At 44.2% G+C, this 17,534-nt stretch overlaps 1 protein-coding gene and 1 long non-coding RNA gene across 3 annotated transcripts in view; one reads left to right on the top strand and one right to left on the bottom strand.

Annotated features, from left to right (window-relative positions):
- The first annotated feature begins 17 nt into the window (after positions 1 to 17).
- On the top strand, positions 18 to 14,884 carry LOC122542801. Its single transcript, XR_006309868.1, has 2 exons — positions 18 to 125; positions 14,520 to 14,884. It is a non-coding gene; the product is annotated as an uncharacterized LOC122542801 (long non-coding RNA).
- Positions 14,885 to 15,796: 912 nt separating this feature from the next.
- LOC122542798 (meiosis initiator protein-like) overlaps positions 15,797 to 17,534 on the bottom strand; it is a 65,750-nt gene continuing 64,012 nt past the window's right edge. Inside the window, exon 15 of one of the 2 annotated variants that reach the window (XM_043680849.1) lies at positions 15,797 to 16,228. In XM_043680849.1, the coding sequence (XP_043536784.1) occupies positions 16,117 to 16,228 (112 nt within the window). In that variant the 3' untranslated portion in view covers positions 15,797 to 16,116. The remainder of the gene's footprint in view (positions 16,229 to 17,534) is intronic. The other variant, XM_043680851.1, reaches the window with a different exon arrangement.

The raw sequence follows: 17,534 nt of genomic DNA, 5'->3' as shown, positions 1-17,534 counted from the left end.
CCCTCTCTCTGGGCTCCACTGCAGAGTCGTGAGGGCCCTGCAGTCCCGAGCGAATGCTGCATGGCCAGACGTGCCACACCTTCTCCCTCAGATGGACTTAACAGACACCACTATTTGGAAAGAAGGTAGATTTCCCCCACCCTCTAACAACACCACAAAACACATAACCTGCTGTTTGTGGGAAAATTTGCATTTCGTTATAACATTCACTAAGCCTCAAAAGTACTTTGTTGCCTGTGAAGTGTGTTGGGATTGCTCGAGGTGCTATATAAATGCAAGTATTTTTTTCCCTATAACAGATCAAATAAGAAGTGAGGACAAGTGGGTATAGAAACATATAAAATTACGAAGGGAATAGATAAGATAGAAACAAGGAGAGTGAAACTAGAACTAGGGGCTTAGCCTCAAAATTAGGGGGAGCAGATTTCAGACTGAGCTGAGGAGGAACTTATTCATCCAAAGGGTTGGGAATCTGTGGAATTCCCCGACCAGTGAAGCAGTTGAGGCTTCCCTGTTGAATATTTTTAAGGCAAAGATAGATTTTTGAACAGTAAAGGGATTAAGGGTTATGGTGAGCAGGTGGGTAAGTGGAGCTGAGGCCATGATAAGGATCAGCCATGGTCTTATTGAATGGTGATACAGGCTGGAGGGGACAGATGGCTGACTTCTGTTCTTATGACAAAATTAGAGAATAAATTCTATTTATAGTTTAACATTTCGTAGAATACCTACTGCGTCAAAGCAGGTTATCAGCCATCAGGTCCCCACCAACCCTCCAAAGAGCATCCTACACAGTCCCTGTAACCCTACATTCCCCATGGCTGACCCACCTAATTTGCACATCCCTGGACACAATGGGGCAGTTTCTCACAGCCAATCCACCCTAACCTGCACATCTTTGCCCTGTGGGTGGAATGAGGTGGCACGGTGGCTCAGTGGTTAGCACTGCGGCCTCACAGCACCAGGGTCCCAGGTTCGATTCCAGCCTCGGGTGACTGTCTGTGTGGAGTTTGTTTCCTCCAGGTGCTCTGGTTTCCTCCCACAGTGCAAAGGTGTGCAGGTCAGGGTGACTTGGCCATGCTAAATTGCCCATCGTGTTAGGTGCATTAGTCAGAGGGAAATGGGTCTGGGTGGGTCACTCTTCAGAGGGTCGGTGTGGACTGGTTGAGCCGAATGGCTTGTTCCCAAGCTGTAGGGAATCTAATCTAATCAAACCCAGGGAGAATGTGCAAGCTGCACACAGACAGTTGCCCGAGGGTGGAATTAAACCCAGACCCCTGGTACTGTGAGGCAGCAGTGTTAACCACTGAACTGCTATTCCAACATTTGAAAGTGACTTTCAAGAGCGCATGGGAGAGTTGGGTGTGTGTGGAGTTGAGTGCTAACCACTTGAGTCATTAAAAAATAACAAATTGAGGAACATTGTGGTTCAGTGGTAAAGCCAATGGATCAATAATCTCCAGCAAATACTCTGGAGAGAGCGCCGAATGGCTTGTTCCCAAGCTGTAGGGAATCTCATCTAATCAAACCAGGGAGAATGTGCAAGCTCCACACAGACAGTTGCCCGAGGGTGGAATTAAACCCAGACCCCTGGTACTGTGAGGCAGTAGTGTTAACCACTGAGCTGCTATTCCAACATTTGAAAGTGACTTTCAAGAGCATGGGAGAGTTGAGTGTGTGTGGAGTTGAGTGCTAACCACTTGAGTCATTAAAAAATAACAAATTGAGGAACATTGTGGTTCAGTGGTAAAGTCAACGGATCAATAATCTCCAGCAAATACTCTGGAGAGAGCGGGTTCAAACCCACATTGGAATTTAAATTCAATTAACTAATCTGGAATTAAAAAGCTAGACTAATGGCAACCATGTTACCATGTGCTGACTGTTGCAAAACAAAACAGTTCAGGCATCACTTATGCCTTTAAGGGAAGGAAGTATCCCCAACCAGTCTGGCCTACGCGTAACTCCAGACTCTCAGCGATGGAGGGCTTTTGCCCGAAACGTCGATTCTCCTGCTCCTCGGATGCTGCCTGACCTGTTGTGCTTTCCCAGCACCACTCTCTTGACTCGCAGCGATGTGGCTGACTCTTAACTGCCCTCTGCAATAGCTCAGCAAGACATCCAGTTCAAGAGCGATTAGAGGTGGGTGACAAAATTTCCCATTGTTGCCTGCACTCTGTGAAAGCGCAGCAGGTCAGGCAGCATCCAAGGAGCAGGAGAATCGAAGAAGGGCTCATGCCCGAAACGTCGATTCTCCTGCTCCTTGGATGCTGCCTGACCTGCTGCGTTTTTCCAGCAACACATTTTCGGCTCTGATCTCCAGCATCTGCAGTCCTCACTTTCTCCTCGAAGATTTTAACCTACTGCGAATCCTCTTGCAAGGATGCCTTCCTTGAAGAAGCTCTCTTCCTCCCTCTATAAGGATTTCAGTGAGTCCCTCTCTCACTGCACACCCCAGGTCATCTCCTCTGCCCAGAAGCTCTTCAGCCACGTAAAACGATTCCTGAGGAAGGGCTCATGCCCGAAATGTCGATTCTCCTGCTCCTTGGATGCTGCCTGACCTGCTGTGCTTTTCCAGCAACACATTTTCAGCTCTGATCTCCAGCATCTGCAGTCCTCACTTTCTCCTGCACTCTGTGAAATACTATTCAGGAGTTAGGGCAAGGGAATAGGTCACTGCTGGTGCCAATTGACCAGGCGGCTAATGTTTAACAATTCTCAGCTGGCTACAATGTTGGGGCCAGAGGCCATTATTGACCAGACTCATTGAACTCTGCTTTAGTTCACTGAGGGCAAGCAACTGGCAGCTCCTCTACCACTGAATGAATCCACCAGCTACCCCAACCACACTCCATTGGTGCCAAAGCAACTTTTTAACCTTCCAAGGCGTAAAGATAAAGTTGTGGCCCTATCAGATTATAGGGCTGCTCAGTCATTCCAGAGTGACGACTGGCAGTGAGTTTAACCTGAGGGTCACCACGCCTCAGGCGAGGGGACAGGGTGAGAAGGAGAGTTTTGCATGGTAACCCCAGCTAGTACAAGAATTGAACCCATGCTGTTGGCGTCACTCATGAGCCATCCAGCCAACTGAGGCTAATTGACCCTCTCCAAATGGGTAAATATCTTATAGCACCAGGACAGGGAAAGGACAGAGACACCAAATGTTGGCACAAGGGTTTTTTTTCTCAATTGAAATAAAAGCAAAATCCTGTGGATACTGAAAATCCGAAACAAACACAGATTCCAGGAGAAACTCTGCAATTCTGGCAGTATCTGTGGAGAGAGAAAAATAGAGTTCACAATTTGAGTCCAGTAACCCTTCGTCAAAACAAGACATCACAGCAGACTCACGTTTCGAGTCTACTGTGATGTCTTGTTCTGACAACGGGTAACTGGATTCGAATTGTGAACTCTGTTTTTCTCTCTCCACTAATGCCACCAGATCTGCTGAGTTTATCTAGCATTCCATGTTTTTGATTCTCAATTGTTTTTGTTAACCATTTAGAAAGACTTGAAAGGGTTCAGAAATGATTTAAGGATGTTGCCGGAGTTGGAGGGTTTGAGTTATAGGGAGAGGCTGAATACACTGGGGCTGTTTTCCCTGGAGTGTCGGAGGCTGAGGGGTGATCTTATAGAGGTTTATAAAATCATGAGGGACATGGATAGGATAAATAGACAAAGTCTTTTCCCTGGGGTTGGGGAGTCCAGAGCTAGAGGGCATAGGTTTAGGGTGAGAGGGGGAAAATTTAAAAGGGACCTAAAGGGTGACTTTTTCCACAGAGGGTGGTGTGTGTATGGAATGAGCTGCCAGAGGATGTGGTGGAGGTGGATACACTTAAAACACTAAAAAGGCATCTGGATGGGTATATGAATAGGAAGGGTTTAAAGGGATACGGCCCAAGTGCTAGCAAATGGGACAAGATTAATTTAGGATATCTGGTTAGCATGGACGAGTTGGACCGAAGGGTGTGTTTCTGTGATGTACATCTCTATGACTCCATGACTCTAAATGTAATTGTGGTCACTCCCACATCTGTATAGTGTTCTGGATTTGGTATTGATGTTTTTAACAAGATGAGGGAAGGCCATGTACATAAAACAAAGTAGGCATTCAGATAGGAATGCTAAGTGGTTAGAATTGTGGAATTTCTTTTTAATTTGGGGAACCTGATTTAGGTGAAACCTCCTTGATAAGCCAGCGTCCGAGAGATCTGTCAGGTATGGGAACAAGTGGCCAAGCTCTCTCCATTTCTTCGACTTGAACTATTGCATCTCTACTCGAGCCGGTTTTTAAACGGAAGGGTTAATTGTCTAGCGCGTTGGTTGATAGCAGCACTAGACTATGTGGCAATCAGGAAGTCCCGGGTCTGTTATCACAGGCTGTTACTTGACCTCGTAAATTGCACACTTAAATAAGAACAAAGAGACAGCAACAGGAGTAGGCCATCCTTGGGGCTCCTCCGCCATTTAATAAGATCATGACTGATCTTTTTTGTGGACTTAGCTCTACTCACTATAAGTTGAAACTTTATTGCTGGAACAGCACAGCAGGTCAGGCAGCATCCAGGGAACAGGAGATTCGACGTTTCGGGCACAGGCCCTTCCTCAGGAATGGGCACAGGCCCATTCCTGAGGAAGGGCCTGTGCCCGAAACGTCGAATCTCCTGTTCCCTGGATGCTGCCTGACCTGCTGTGCTGTTCCAGCAATAAAGTTTCAATTTTGATCTCCAGCATCTGCAGACCTCACTTTCTCCTCTACTCACTATAACCCTTAATTATTTTACCGTTCAACAATCTATCTTGTCCTTGCCCCCGTCTGATGAAGGAGCAGCTTGTGATTTCAAATAAACCTGTTGGACTATTACCTGGTATCGAGTGACTTCTGACTTTGTCCACCCCAGTCCAACACTGGCACCTCCATATCATAGCTTCAAAACATTCAACAAGGAACAAGGTAGCCTTAACAGCTTCACTGGGGCGGGGGGGGGGGGGGGGGGGGGGGGATTTCCACAGGTTCACGATCCTTTGGACAAAGAAGTTCCTCCTCAGTTCAGTCTGAAATCTAGCAGAGAGTGAGGACTGCAGATGCTGGAGATCAGAGTTGAGAGTGTGGTGCTGGAAAAGCACAGCAGGTCAGGCAACATTCGAGCAGCAGGAGAATTCGGGCAAGAGCCCTTCATCAGGATTCCATCCTAAATTTGCTCTCCCTTATGTTGAGTAGACAGGCAGGAGGCTGGAAGAACACAGCAAGCCAGGCAGCATCAGGAGGTGGAGGCTATGCCCTCTAGTTCAGGAGCTGAAACAACCACCCTGCTTCTATTCTATCTATTCCCTTCATAATTGTAAATGTTTGTATAAGATCGTGTCTCAGTCCAATGAGTATAGTCCCAGTCTATCTAATCTCTTCTGATAAGCCAACCCGCTCAACTACAGAACCAACCTAGTGAACCTCCTCTGCCCCCCCTCCCCTCCAGGGCCAGTACATCCTTTCTCTAGTAAGGAGACCCAAACTGTACACAGTACTCCAGAATATTCTTGGTCTCAAGGAGGGGGGAACCAGGGATCCCAATAAAGTTGTCATTCCTGATTTGGTGTTCTCCTAGAGGTTAAATCACATGACACTGCCCTCCCACACACCTTCAACTAGCCTGCAAAGTCCACCCCCACCATCTCTCCAACTGCTCACTGTGTCCTCCCTTTCCATGGCTATTTGGAAAGACACTGCCTGAATTTTAACTCAGCCATGCAGACTTTATTCCCACTACTTTTATATCTAATTTAAAAAAAGCTGTGTGAAGAATATTTCAAAAGTTAACAAGCCTCTTTTAGTGTAAAAGTGATATCTCTGAACTAGATCGTTAATCGTTAAGAGTTGACTGGAGATGGCAATAAGCAACCGAAGGAAAATATGTGAAAAACAACTTAGTGTAAGATAAGTATGTAAGTTAGCTCGCTGAGCTGGAAGGTTTGTTTTCAGATGTTTCGTCACCATGACAAGGTAACATAATCAGGGAGAGTCTCTGGTGAAGCGCTGGTGGTGTGGTATGGGACATACCATCAGTGCTTCACCGGAGACTCTCACTGATAATGTTACCTCGTCATGATGACGAAACATCTGAAAACAAACCTTCCAGCTCAGCGAGCTAACTTACATGCTTATCATCAACCTGAGCTACATACCTTCTCAAAAATTGCTCAGTGTAAGAGTTCTGATGAAGTCACCCAACTCGAAATGTTAACTCTGCTTCCTTCCCATAGATCTGCTGAGCTTAGCCAGCCATTTCAGATTTTGTTTCACATCTCCTGATGTAGGCGGCACGGTGACACAGTGGTTAGCACTGCTGCCTCACAGTGCCAGAGACCCGGGTTCAATTCCCGCCTCAGGCGACTGACTGTGTGGAGTTTGCACGTTCTCCCCGTGCCTGCATGGGTTTCCGCCGGGTGCTCCAGTTTCCTCCCACAGTCCAAAGATGTGCAGGTCAGGTGAATTGGCCGTGCTAAATTACCCGTAGTGTTAGGTAAGGGGTAAATGTAGGGGTATGGGTGGGTTGTGCTTCGGCGGGTCGGTGTGGACTTGTTGGACCGAAGGGCCTGTTTCCACACTGTAATGTAATGTAATCTAATCTCCAGTATCTGGAGAGTTTTGTTTTACCTAACTGTAAAAGCAGCCTGTTTTGGCAGGAAGGTAACTGCAATGACCTTGCCTCGAGATTGGGAACAATCTGTTTTGTAGCGGCACCTGGACTTGTTTCTGGCCGCCGAGCACAGAGGAATGCCTGGGAAAGTATTAATAATGGGGACTTTCCCCAGCTTCAGGGACTTTCACCATTGCATTGGGGTCAAGACTGGGCCAATGGGAATGAAGGTAGAGCTCCAAGTGGCAATCATCAATCCCTGATATGAAGACAAGGCAGTGAGACTTGTTGAATACGTCTCAAGTAGTTAATCGATTTACTCATTCGTTTGTATATCTGAAGTAGATGAATTAGAATTAGTTTTATTGTCACATGTACTCAAACGAGTGCAGTGAAAAGTTTATAAGTCCCCACTTACATCGCAAACCTACCCAGGTCCAGCTTCTTCAGTTACCAGAGCTTAGAAAATAGAGAAATAAAAAGTCCAACATTGCAAAAAAGCCAAGTTACATTAAGCCAACAAACTTGCTTTATTTAGAAGTGCATGTGTCTTCCTGTATGCATTTTGATCAGAACTTAAAGAACCCGTTAGCAATTTCAATCTAACAGTACACTTGGCACAGTGAGCAGCGTTTGAACAAAATGCTCAAGAGGGTAAAGGAAGAGGTGAAAGACTGAGGGATGAGTTCCTTTGGCTGGAGAGGAGATGCTGTCTGTTTGTCCTCCAGTGTCAATGAACATCTCCAATTGTCACAGGCGTACACTTTCTTTATCTAACTAATTATTCTACCATGGGAGTAATGGTTTAATTGGCTTTAAGTTTGAGAAGCTGTGAGAAGCAGCAATTTTTAATTGAAGTTACCATGAACACCGGGTATTCCAAAATACTATTGATCCTTAGCTTAATGGGAAAGTTAGGAGCATTGGTAGCAAGCGTTTTACTGGAAACTGTGGAAATATGTGACGGTAATAGATGGACTTGCAAAAGAGGTTATGAAAGGAGCAAAAAAACAAAGAACCCAGATTCAGAAACAAACAGAAATTGCTGGCAAACATCAGTGGACAGAAATCACAGCTAATGTTTCAGGTCCAGTATATTCCTCATAAACTGTTCAGTCCTGGGGAAGGGTCACTGGACACAAAACGTTAACTCTGATTTCTCTCCACATATGCTGCTAGACCTCCAAAAGGAACTACTGAATTTGAAACAGTTCATAATAAGTTACAGTGGAAGAGGACCAATTCCATTGTAAAAATGCTATCCCTTATTCCCAAATCCACCCGCCGCATCTGCTCCCAGGAGGACTAATTCCACACCTTTTCCAGAGATGCCTACCTTGAAGAAGTTCTCCTCCGTAATAAGTTAGTGTCCATTTGTCTGCTTTACAGTTGGACAAGAAAACAGAAAGCTGCGGGGAAGTTACAGGGTAAAGCCGATTACCAACCACAAAGCACAGTACCCATTATGTGTAATACAAGGGAAAGGACTTTGGTTAGACACAACATTGTAACTGGATTGACTGGATGTTGATATGGAAAGCAATGATGAAATGGACTTTTCCCATGATTGAACAAAAATTAAAATAAACCAGACAGAAATCGGAGAACAGATAGCAGCTGGGGCTGTTATCTTGCAAGACAGGGCAGGTAACCTTGAGAATGTAATTGACAGGGTTTCCCCAACAGTTTCATCTCTGTGCAGTGAGGCAAGGCTGGTGTGTAATGTCACCAATGTGCTGGAAGGGTTGGACGAAGGAATAGGACCTTTATGCAAAGTTAGGGAAGAGATTAAAAAGTCCCTTTACCCCAACGAAATTAAAGGAGCCCTCTGTGAAAATTGGACTGTATCAGAGAGAGTTCCCATGATAGTTACAGGGATGGCATCTCTCACATTCAACGGAGATCAGAACCAAAACAAAGTAAACTGAAAGCATCATAGGTTCAATACTTTCAAATCTTATTTCATTGAAAGGTTTAAAAGGTGCTTTTTTTTAATTGCTGTAGAAAGGTGTTGTGGAAAAAAACATAGTCTGACTTGTTCTCATAACACAGATAAACCTGTTTTGGAAAGCCTCCAAACTGAACTCCGAGTTCAGAATGAGAATTTTTTTGTATATTCATATTTTGAAGGTGGTGTTAAAAGGAAGAAATAGAAAACTTTTTCTCTTTGAGACAAGAAAAATTCAAACTGTCAGTTTGAAATGATCAGGAGATTTTGACAGTTTTAAACGTGACAGTACGACATGACGTCACCTGGTTACTTGGGCCTGCTGTTTTTGAGACCAGTAGAGTTAACTCCTTCTACTGACAGTTTTAAATCTTCTCACACACCTCCTGCCATGAGGAGAACAATACAGCGCAGAACAGAGACGTGTAATTTTGGACTGGACTAAATTCTGGACCTTATTAACCCATTGGGTGTCTTCCTGAGCCAAAGTGGACTTTGTTTTGAACAGATTTCAAGAAAGCAGTAAGGGAGTCGTTAGTCTTAGAACGGCACGGTGGCTCAGTGGTTCACATTGCTGCCTCAGACTGCCATGGATCTGGGTTCGATTCCAGTTTCTGGCTGGAACTTCACATTGCCTGTGTGCAGTATGCACATTCTCCCTGTGTCTGTGTGGGTTTCCTCCCACAGTCCAAAGCTGTGCAGGTTAGTTGGAATGGCCTTGCTTATTTCTCATAATGTCCGTGGATGTGCAGGCTAGGTGGATTATCAATGGGAAATGCAGGGACAGGGTGGGATGCTCTTTGAAGGATTAATATGGGCTGAATGGCCTGGTTCTGTACTGTAGGGGATTCAATGACATGACTGTTATGGAGACAGAGCCTTTTAAAACAGGGGAACCCTGAACTAACTACAGTCACTGGAATCTCCAACATAAGAACACTGTTTAAAACCACCAAGCCTAGATGCAATTGTTTCTGAAATTGGGATTGATAAAATGCCTTGATACAAGTGGCTAGTTCAAGTGTGCAACAGGAAATTCAATTGAATTTTAAAGGGCAAATATATTTAAATCTTTAAATTTTAATTTAAAACACGAACCAATGGAAACAGTCAAGGTGGTTTTAATTTGGATCAGGTATTAATGGGTTGGATTGTTCAGGAAGAAATTAAATGACCACTAATGGAAACTGCCAGCCTAACAACATTGCTGCAGCTGGGGAAGTACTCAGCACGGCAATACAGCACATATCAGATTTAGAATAACATCAAGGACTTTCCCCACCTAGAGGGACTTTCTCTCATCACACAAGGGGTTCGCGAGATGGGGGACTTAGGTGCAAAGATAGAACTCCAAGTGGCAGCCTTCACCCAGGACAACTCTGACGTGAAGACAAGGCACCAAGACTCGCCTGTTGAATATACCTAATGTAGTTTAAGTTAATAGATCCACTCATTAGTTTGCATAAATCTAAAGTTGAATAAGCTAATAAATTTGTTTTATATTGAAGCCCACATATCTTCTTGTATTCATCTTAATCAGACCTTAAGAATCCATTAGGCACTTTGAGGCTAACCATACACCCCTTCGTGATGTTTATCCCAGATTTTGCTTGTGAACAGAATCCTGGAGATTAATCTTTGATTCCTGGAGGCATCAGGGCAAACTTGGAAGGTTGGCAACCTGGAGTACCCAAACCTGTTGCAGATAAAAATGATCCCTACTGGAAAATGCAGGAAAACAGAATTGAGTGAGGCTGCACTCTGCAAGCACTCACTCCTCAGGGCACTGCACAAAGAATGGGTATGAATACTGGAACCATACACTGCATGGAAAGTTGGAATGAATTCTAGACAGCTATCTTATTCCACCATTCGAATGACAACTATAGTGGCTGCCTCAGTCATTTCTCCTCATCTCAACCAAACCCTTCAAATATAATCTCCTTCTGTCACACAAAGAAACCACAGACTTTTCCTCTTGGTGGTTGCATTTGCAGTCTTTAGAGATTAAAATGCCAACCACATGGAATTTATCTGCTGGAGTATGCCTGTTCATTTGCTGCTAGCAGTCGTAAAGGGGGAGGTTGGAGTTAATTATTTTTAAACTTTTTCCTCACTGAATTTGCCTTCGCCAAAGTCTGCTTCAGGCAGCCTGTGTCAGCCTGAAAAGCCACAGGATCTTTTAAGACCAGTGACCAAGAAGGCATGTTTCCTTCCTTTCTATCTTCTGACCTAGTTGGGACCTAGAAGCCAGATGTGAACCTTTCTCAACAATATCCATTTTATGGAAACGAGACAAGGATTAGTCTTCATTGTGTGCACATACATTGAACTCTTCCTGTAACTCTGCCACGCCTTGCCTACATTGCACAGGGAATGCACGTTGCTCAGACGAACAACTATGGACCTCATGGTAATACGTGTGAGAATGTCGGGGGGTGTGTGTGTGTGTGCATGTGCATGGCAGGCCCTTAGAATGAGGATGATATTAGTCACAGCAACAGTCTGCACATGGGGAGGCGGTTGTGTTGCAGCTTCTACATGGTTCTGTCCAACTCTTTGGCTGTCTGCCACTGGTGTGTCACAAAGTTCTATCAACTGATTATTAAGCTGTTTGGCCACATCATGAGACACTTTCCATGACCCTGTGATACCGAGTTTGTTTCAGGACATGGTTGAAGAGCTTCAGGGCTGAGGAAATGACCTGGGAGTTGCAATGAGAGAGAGACTCCCTGAGATTCCTGGGAGTTGCAATGAGAGAGAGACTCCTGTTTGGCCACATCATGAGACACTTTCCATGACCTGAAAATGTGTTGCTGGAAAAGCGCAGCAGGTCAGGCAGCATCCAAGGAACAGGAGAATCGATGTTTCGGGCATAAGCCCTTCTTCCATGACCATCAAGTCTCGAGGTGGGTATTGGACCAGGGCCTTCTGGTACACAGTTAGGGATGCTATCCTCTACACCACAAGACCTCCTGTTGGATATGTTACTGGGTGGGTATTCCAGACGCTTGGATTTATCCAAAGCTCTGGAGGTGACTCCTCAGCACAGCAGATTTGAACTTGAATTTGGTTTAAAGAACAGTAAATCTGAAAATAAAAACTGGTGTTGGTAATATTGACCTTAAAATCCCAAAGGTTCACTGACATCCTTTAGGGAAGGAAACCCATTGTGCTTTTAGCATTTGTAAACTTTAGAAATTGAAATGGCAACCACATGGGATTTATCTGCTGGAGTGTGCCTGGTCATCTAATGTTAGCGGTCTTTAAGGGGGCAATCCAAGTTAATTATTTTTAAACTTCTTTTCCCCTCTGAATTTTGCCTTCACCAAAGTCAGCTTCAGGCACTGTTTCCTGGTTTGCATTGCACAGCCTCTGTGCATATCAAAAGGTTCAAGCTCTGGTCCACGCGTGATCACAATTCCTCTGCAATGGGTGATTCTTAACTGTCCTGTGAAGTGGCCCAGGGGCCAATTAGATGCATGGCTGGCTTCTGATGTAGACTGAGACCAAAAATGCAGGTTCAATCCCCACACTGGCTCAGGTGATCATATAAATTCCCCCTTCTCAACCTCATCCAAGGCATGGTGACCCTCAGGTTAAACCACCACCGGTTGTGTCTCTCTCTAATGAGAGAGCAGCCCTATGGCTGTCAGGGTTAATGGCTACTTTATGAAGTGACCCAAGCATGCCACTCAGTTAAATAACCATCCATGCAAAGCACCATGGCTATCTCCTAACTATAAGTTAATCTTAAATAAATCATAGCTTCAAACATATGAAAATCTCAACATTAATGTTATGATTTGTGATTTTCTTTCTTTCATCTGTGCAATGTGGACATTTCTGGCTGGGCCAGCACTTATTGCCCATACCTAGTTGTCCTTGAGAAGGTGTGGTGAGCTTTGATGAGGGGCTAAGGAGTTAAGCTTCACATCTTTAAAATTTACCAGGTGCGAACAGCACAGAGAGAAATACGTGGTAAATAAAACTGGGTGGTCAACGGTTTCAAGACTTTGTTATTGGAATCATGAAAAGTTGCATGCACCTAGCTAGCCCTGTTTCACAGGCCTCAGATGCTGAGAACCTGGGTTATTGATGGCCATCTACTGAGGAATGTTCAATGTACGAGGTAGCCTAGTGGAAAGCTGGCACGCAAAGTCCAGAAGGGCCAGGGTGTGGCAGATGGAGTTTAGAGAAATGTGAGGTATTGTATTTTGGTAAGGTGAATCAGGGCAGGACTTATCCACTTAACGGTAAGGTCCTGTAGAGTGTTGCCAAACAAAGAGACCTTAGAATGCAGGTTCATAATTCCTTGAAAGTGAAGCCACATGTTGACAGGTGTTTGGTATGCTTGCCTTTATTTGTCAGTGCATTAAGAATAGGAGTTGGATGATCATGTTGCAGCTGTACAGGTATTTGGTTAGGCCACTTTTGGAATACTGCCTTCGATTCTGGTCTCCCTGCTATAGGAAAGATATTGCTAAACTTGAAAGGGTGCAGAAAAGATTTACGATGATGTTGCCAGGCTTGAAAGGTTTGAACTGTAGAGAGATTCTGAATAGGCTGGGGCTATTTTCCCTGGATTGTCGGAGGCTGAGGGGTAACCTTTATAGAGATTTATAAAATCATGAGGAGCATGGATAGGGTGAATAACTAAGGTTTTGTATCCCCAGGATAGGGGAATCCAAAACTAGAGGATATCTGGTCGGCATGAATAAGTTGGACAGAAGGGTCTGTGTCTGTGCTGTACAAATCTATGATTCTAAAAGGATGGAAGAGACCCCTGCCCTAGTGTCTGCGTTCTTCCACTCAATGAATCATTGAGTGGAGGCACCTTCTTTTACTTAGCAGCTACCAGTGTACCCCGGTCCCATACCAACCAAAACCCACTGAAGCAGATAAGTACAAACATAAGCTGTTCAAATAGATCTCAATAATTTAATGTAGAAATTTTTAACAGCCACAACAATAAATAGAAACCATAATAACAGATTATTAACATGTTGCCAAACAATGACAATGTGCAACTTTATTTTCTCGACCCTCCAAATGGCAAATCAATTAGGAAACTTGAATTTCCCAACGCTGAGGTTGACAGTGGAACAATAGAAATGGTCTCCACTACAGAGCAGCAGTAACATGTGCCAGAAAAATCAGCACAGCAGCACGCACTCTCACTCAACTCCCTGCCTTCGTAATTTCTACTTCCTCCATGCAACATTCTTTCATTGACAAACATCGACAATACACAGTGTGATTGCCCTCAGTGAAGCTGCCATTGCTGCTCTGTGAGTGTGGAGTGCACCTGTCAGAACTACTGCTGGATTTGGATCAGTGATTTGGGGCGTCAGTCTAGCAAAGCCCTGCCGTACAAAAAAAAAGGCACAAAATACATGCATAAACCTCATTGTGATTACCTGTAAAAGGTCACTGTTGCAACCGGAAGTCGCTATGACAATTTGGCTCAGCAGGCTCACTCCCGCCTCTGGGTCGGATATCCTACCCTAGGACTTGAGTGTGTGATTTTACACTGTCGGAGGATATTGCCCTGTAGCACAATTTTTTGGAAGAAATCAGAGTGGACATTTTTACGTGTTCTAGCTGATATTCCTTCCCATCCTCAACCAAAAAAAAGAAAAATTGTCTGGCCAGTCACCTCATTGGCCACACTGTACACAAAAATTGTTCCACCTTTAGCTACATAAATGACTGCACTTCTGAGTAATCACTAGTGCCTGAGGGCATTTGAGATGATTCTAAATAAAAAGAATAAGTAGTTTTATACTGAATCATAGTGATGAATACGTCCCTTTCAAATAATCAGATGGTTAGATTTTATGCTTTATAGTGGATATGAATTGGCTGAGCTGACAAGTCAGGAGTGAGGATTCAAGGGCAAAATGTGTTTCATTGACTCTTTCTTTGTGTTTCAGTACCTGAAGAGAGCCCACTCTCCCAGTGTTACCTCATCCTGGCCTCTCTGGGGGTCCTGCCTGAAAACCAGCTCTGGGACAGGCCTGGAACATCACGGCCACGATACTACAATCATGATGAGAGTCACAGTGAGCCAACCCTGTGTTAACAGAGTGTTCCTGTCATGGTGCAACTACACTGACATAAATGAACTGACAGATCGCTGCGTGAGATTGTTCAGCTGAGAAATAGTCTGCAGGGCTTTCAGGATAGACTGGGGTGGAGTATGTTACAACGAGCAATGTGAGCTGACAGCAAGAGATTCATACACTCGCTGTCAACTGCACTTTTGTAAAATAAAAAGTACCTTGAATTATGGTTAGCACTCCAAGTGGAATATAAATTACCTTCACTGTGTACATTTTACAGGCCAAGTTAAACTAATGAGTTATATGCAAACTGTTTCATCTGTGGAATACTTTAGTGATGTACTTTTGTAAGAATCAGTTCTCAATTATGATATTGGCTTAAAACAGAAAAATGTTTACTTTTCGTTCCAAATGCTGTGCTGGTTAGGATGATGACTAGGATCCTTTTTTTAAACTTAGGGCACTCAGAGCCAGAACCAAACATTCCTCGGTCAAGTAAAGCATGATTAGGCTCTGAGTAAAAATCCCTGACCCACTGCACAAACTTAGATCGGACGTAAATGCCAATTAAATTTGGTTCCAGTCTGCTTCAATAACACAACCCAGCCCTAACCTCCGAGACATTACCCATTCCTGATATTAGCTTCCCCCCTGCTTTCTCTGTGAGATTACAACTGGTTGCCAAAGAAGAGGTGGTTCTACTGTTGACAATACCCACAAGGAAATGGGTGTGGGGGTAATGGTCTGTGCAGCAGAATACCCAAAACCCACTTCACAGTGGACTTACATTCCAGGATTGAAAGGTAAAAATAATTTCAAGGAGCTGACATCTTTGCCTGTCATATAAGGAGACCTCAAACAGATTTGTTTTTTGTGGCCGACTGGAAGTCAAGCTACCCCCGAGTACAGAAGGCTGTGTGATAAAGGCGTGAGAACTCTGCAAATGACTGTACCCTCAGGGTCACACCAGCAGCTCACCTGTAACACAAACGTGAGCCAAGCCTGACAGGCAGTGTTGGTGTACTTTCATCCAGACTAAAAAATGATCTGCCGGCTATGAACGATAACTGCATCACATTCAAAAGCACCTGGAAGGTATATTGTTGCAGCAGTGTTACCTCACTGAGCATACCATTGTCCACCTGAACCTGAGCTCCAATGTCCATATGTTCTCTCAGTGCTGCTATTCAGTATTAACTATTGACGAAATTTTCTGTTCCACAATTCTCCACGTCTTAAAAGAGCCGCAATGATTTCCTGGATTTTAAACTTGTCTTGGTGATCCAAGACATTATTGAGTTTGCTGAACTTGCAAGTCTATGAGACCTTCCCACCTCCAACAACACCTTCAAGGTTAATGATGTTGTCATCTGGCTCAGGTCAGATGGCCCCCTCCTGTTCTGGAACAGCAATGTGTTTGCATCTATTTTTCTGTGTGTTTGTGTGTGTCTTAGAATAAGAAGGTGTCTTACAGGAGATGGAGGGGTTCAGGCATCTGCACCTCCTCTCTCTCTTCACTTGATGAGCTGTCCAGCCTCACGATGCGGTTATTCATTTTGCTGAACTCACGGGCCTTAATGCTATCAATGAAAGAGAAAAGCACATTCAGTATTTGCTAAAGGTCACAACTCTCGACCCTCCTACTTAATCAGGTCAACCTTTGAGTGCAGACAATTGGAAAAGAACATTTACCTCCCAGGTCACCAAAACAAGCTGATCATTTGAATCCATTTTGAACCACACTATTTGCTGTGCTGACTTCCTTCACACTCCCCACACTCTCGCCTGGCAGACACGTTAAACATGGAATACAGCTGGCTTAAAGTGTTACTTAAGGGACTGTTTCAAACTTGCAGATCTTATTCAAGACAATTTAAATGACATCTTTGCTTCGTAAATCTCCTCTCAAGAGTCAGAATCATTTGAGATTAATTGCACAAAAGAAAGTTATTGGATCACTCGTGTTTACATGGGCTGAGCATGAGTTATCCAACCTAATCTCAGTTTCTAGGTCTTGGTTAGTAATCGTGTTGGTTACACAACATCAAGTGCATGTCCAAGTGATCTACACAGTGGCTCAGTGGTAACAACTGCTGCATCTCAGTGCCAGGGACCCAGATTCAATTCCAACCTCAGGCAACTGTCTCTGTGAAGTTTGCAAATTCTCTCCCCATGTCTGCGTGCGTTTCCTCCGGGTGTTCCAGTTTCCTCCCACAATCCAAAAATGTGCAGGTCAGGTGGATTGGCCATGCTAAATTGCCCATAGTGTTCGATGCATTAGTCAGAGAGAAATGGGTCTGGGTGGGTTACTCTGCGGAGGGTTGGTGTGCACCTATAAGGCCAAATGGCCTGTTTCTACACCGTAGGGAATCTAACCTAATCTAAAATGTAATAGGAGGTTTGCCTCTACCAACTTTTCAATTAATGAGTTCCAGATCCTAAACTTCTCCTCAACTATCCTTCAAACATTTTACCAAGTACTTTGAATCAATGCTCCCTGGTTGCTGAATTCTCCAATGAACGGAACTAGACTGTTCCTATCGCTCTATCTAGGCTGCTCGTAATTTTGTACACCAGAATTCAATCCCTCTGTTCCCAAGGCAACAACTCCAGCCTATTCAATCTCTCCTCATAGGTCAAATTTTCCAATTCTGCCAAAAACCTTGTAAATCCGCTCTGTGCCAATAAAAATGTTAATTATGCAATTCAACAACCTAAATTAGATTGGGACTAAAGTTAATTTCAAAACTTGTAATCATTGGAATCCCTGCAGTGTGGAAGCAGACGATTTGGCCTATTGAGTCCATACCAACCCTCTGAACAGGATCTCACCCAGACCCATTCCCTACCGTAATCCTATATTTCCTAGGCTAATACAACCTACAC

Source organism: Chiloscyllium plagiosum, chromosome 41 (assembly GCF_004010195.1).
Source record: "Chiloscyllium plagiosum isolate BGI_BamShark_2017 chromosome 41, ASM401019v2, whole genome shotgun sequence".
Classification (NCBI taxonomy): domain Eukaryota; kingdom Metazoa; phylum Chordata; class Chondrichthyes; order Orectolobiformes; family Hemiscylliidae; genus Chiloscyllium; species Chiloscyllium plagiosum.
This window is presented reverse-complemented; position numbering and strand designations above follow the sequence as displayed.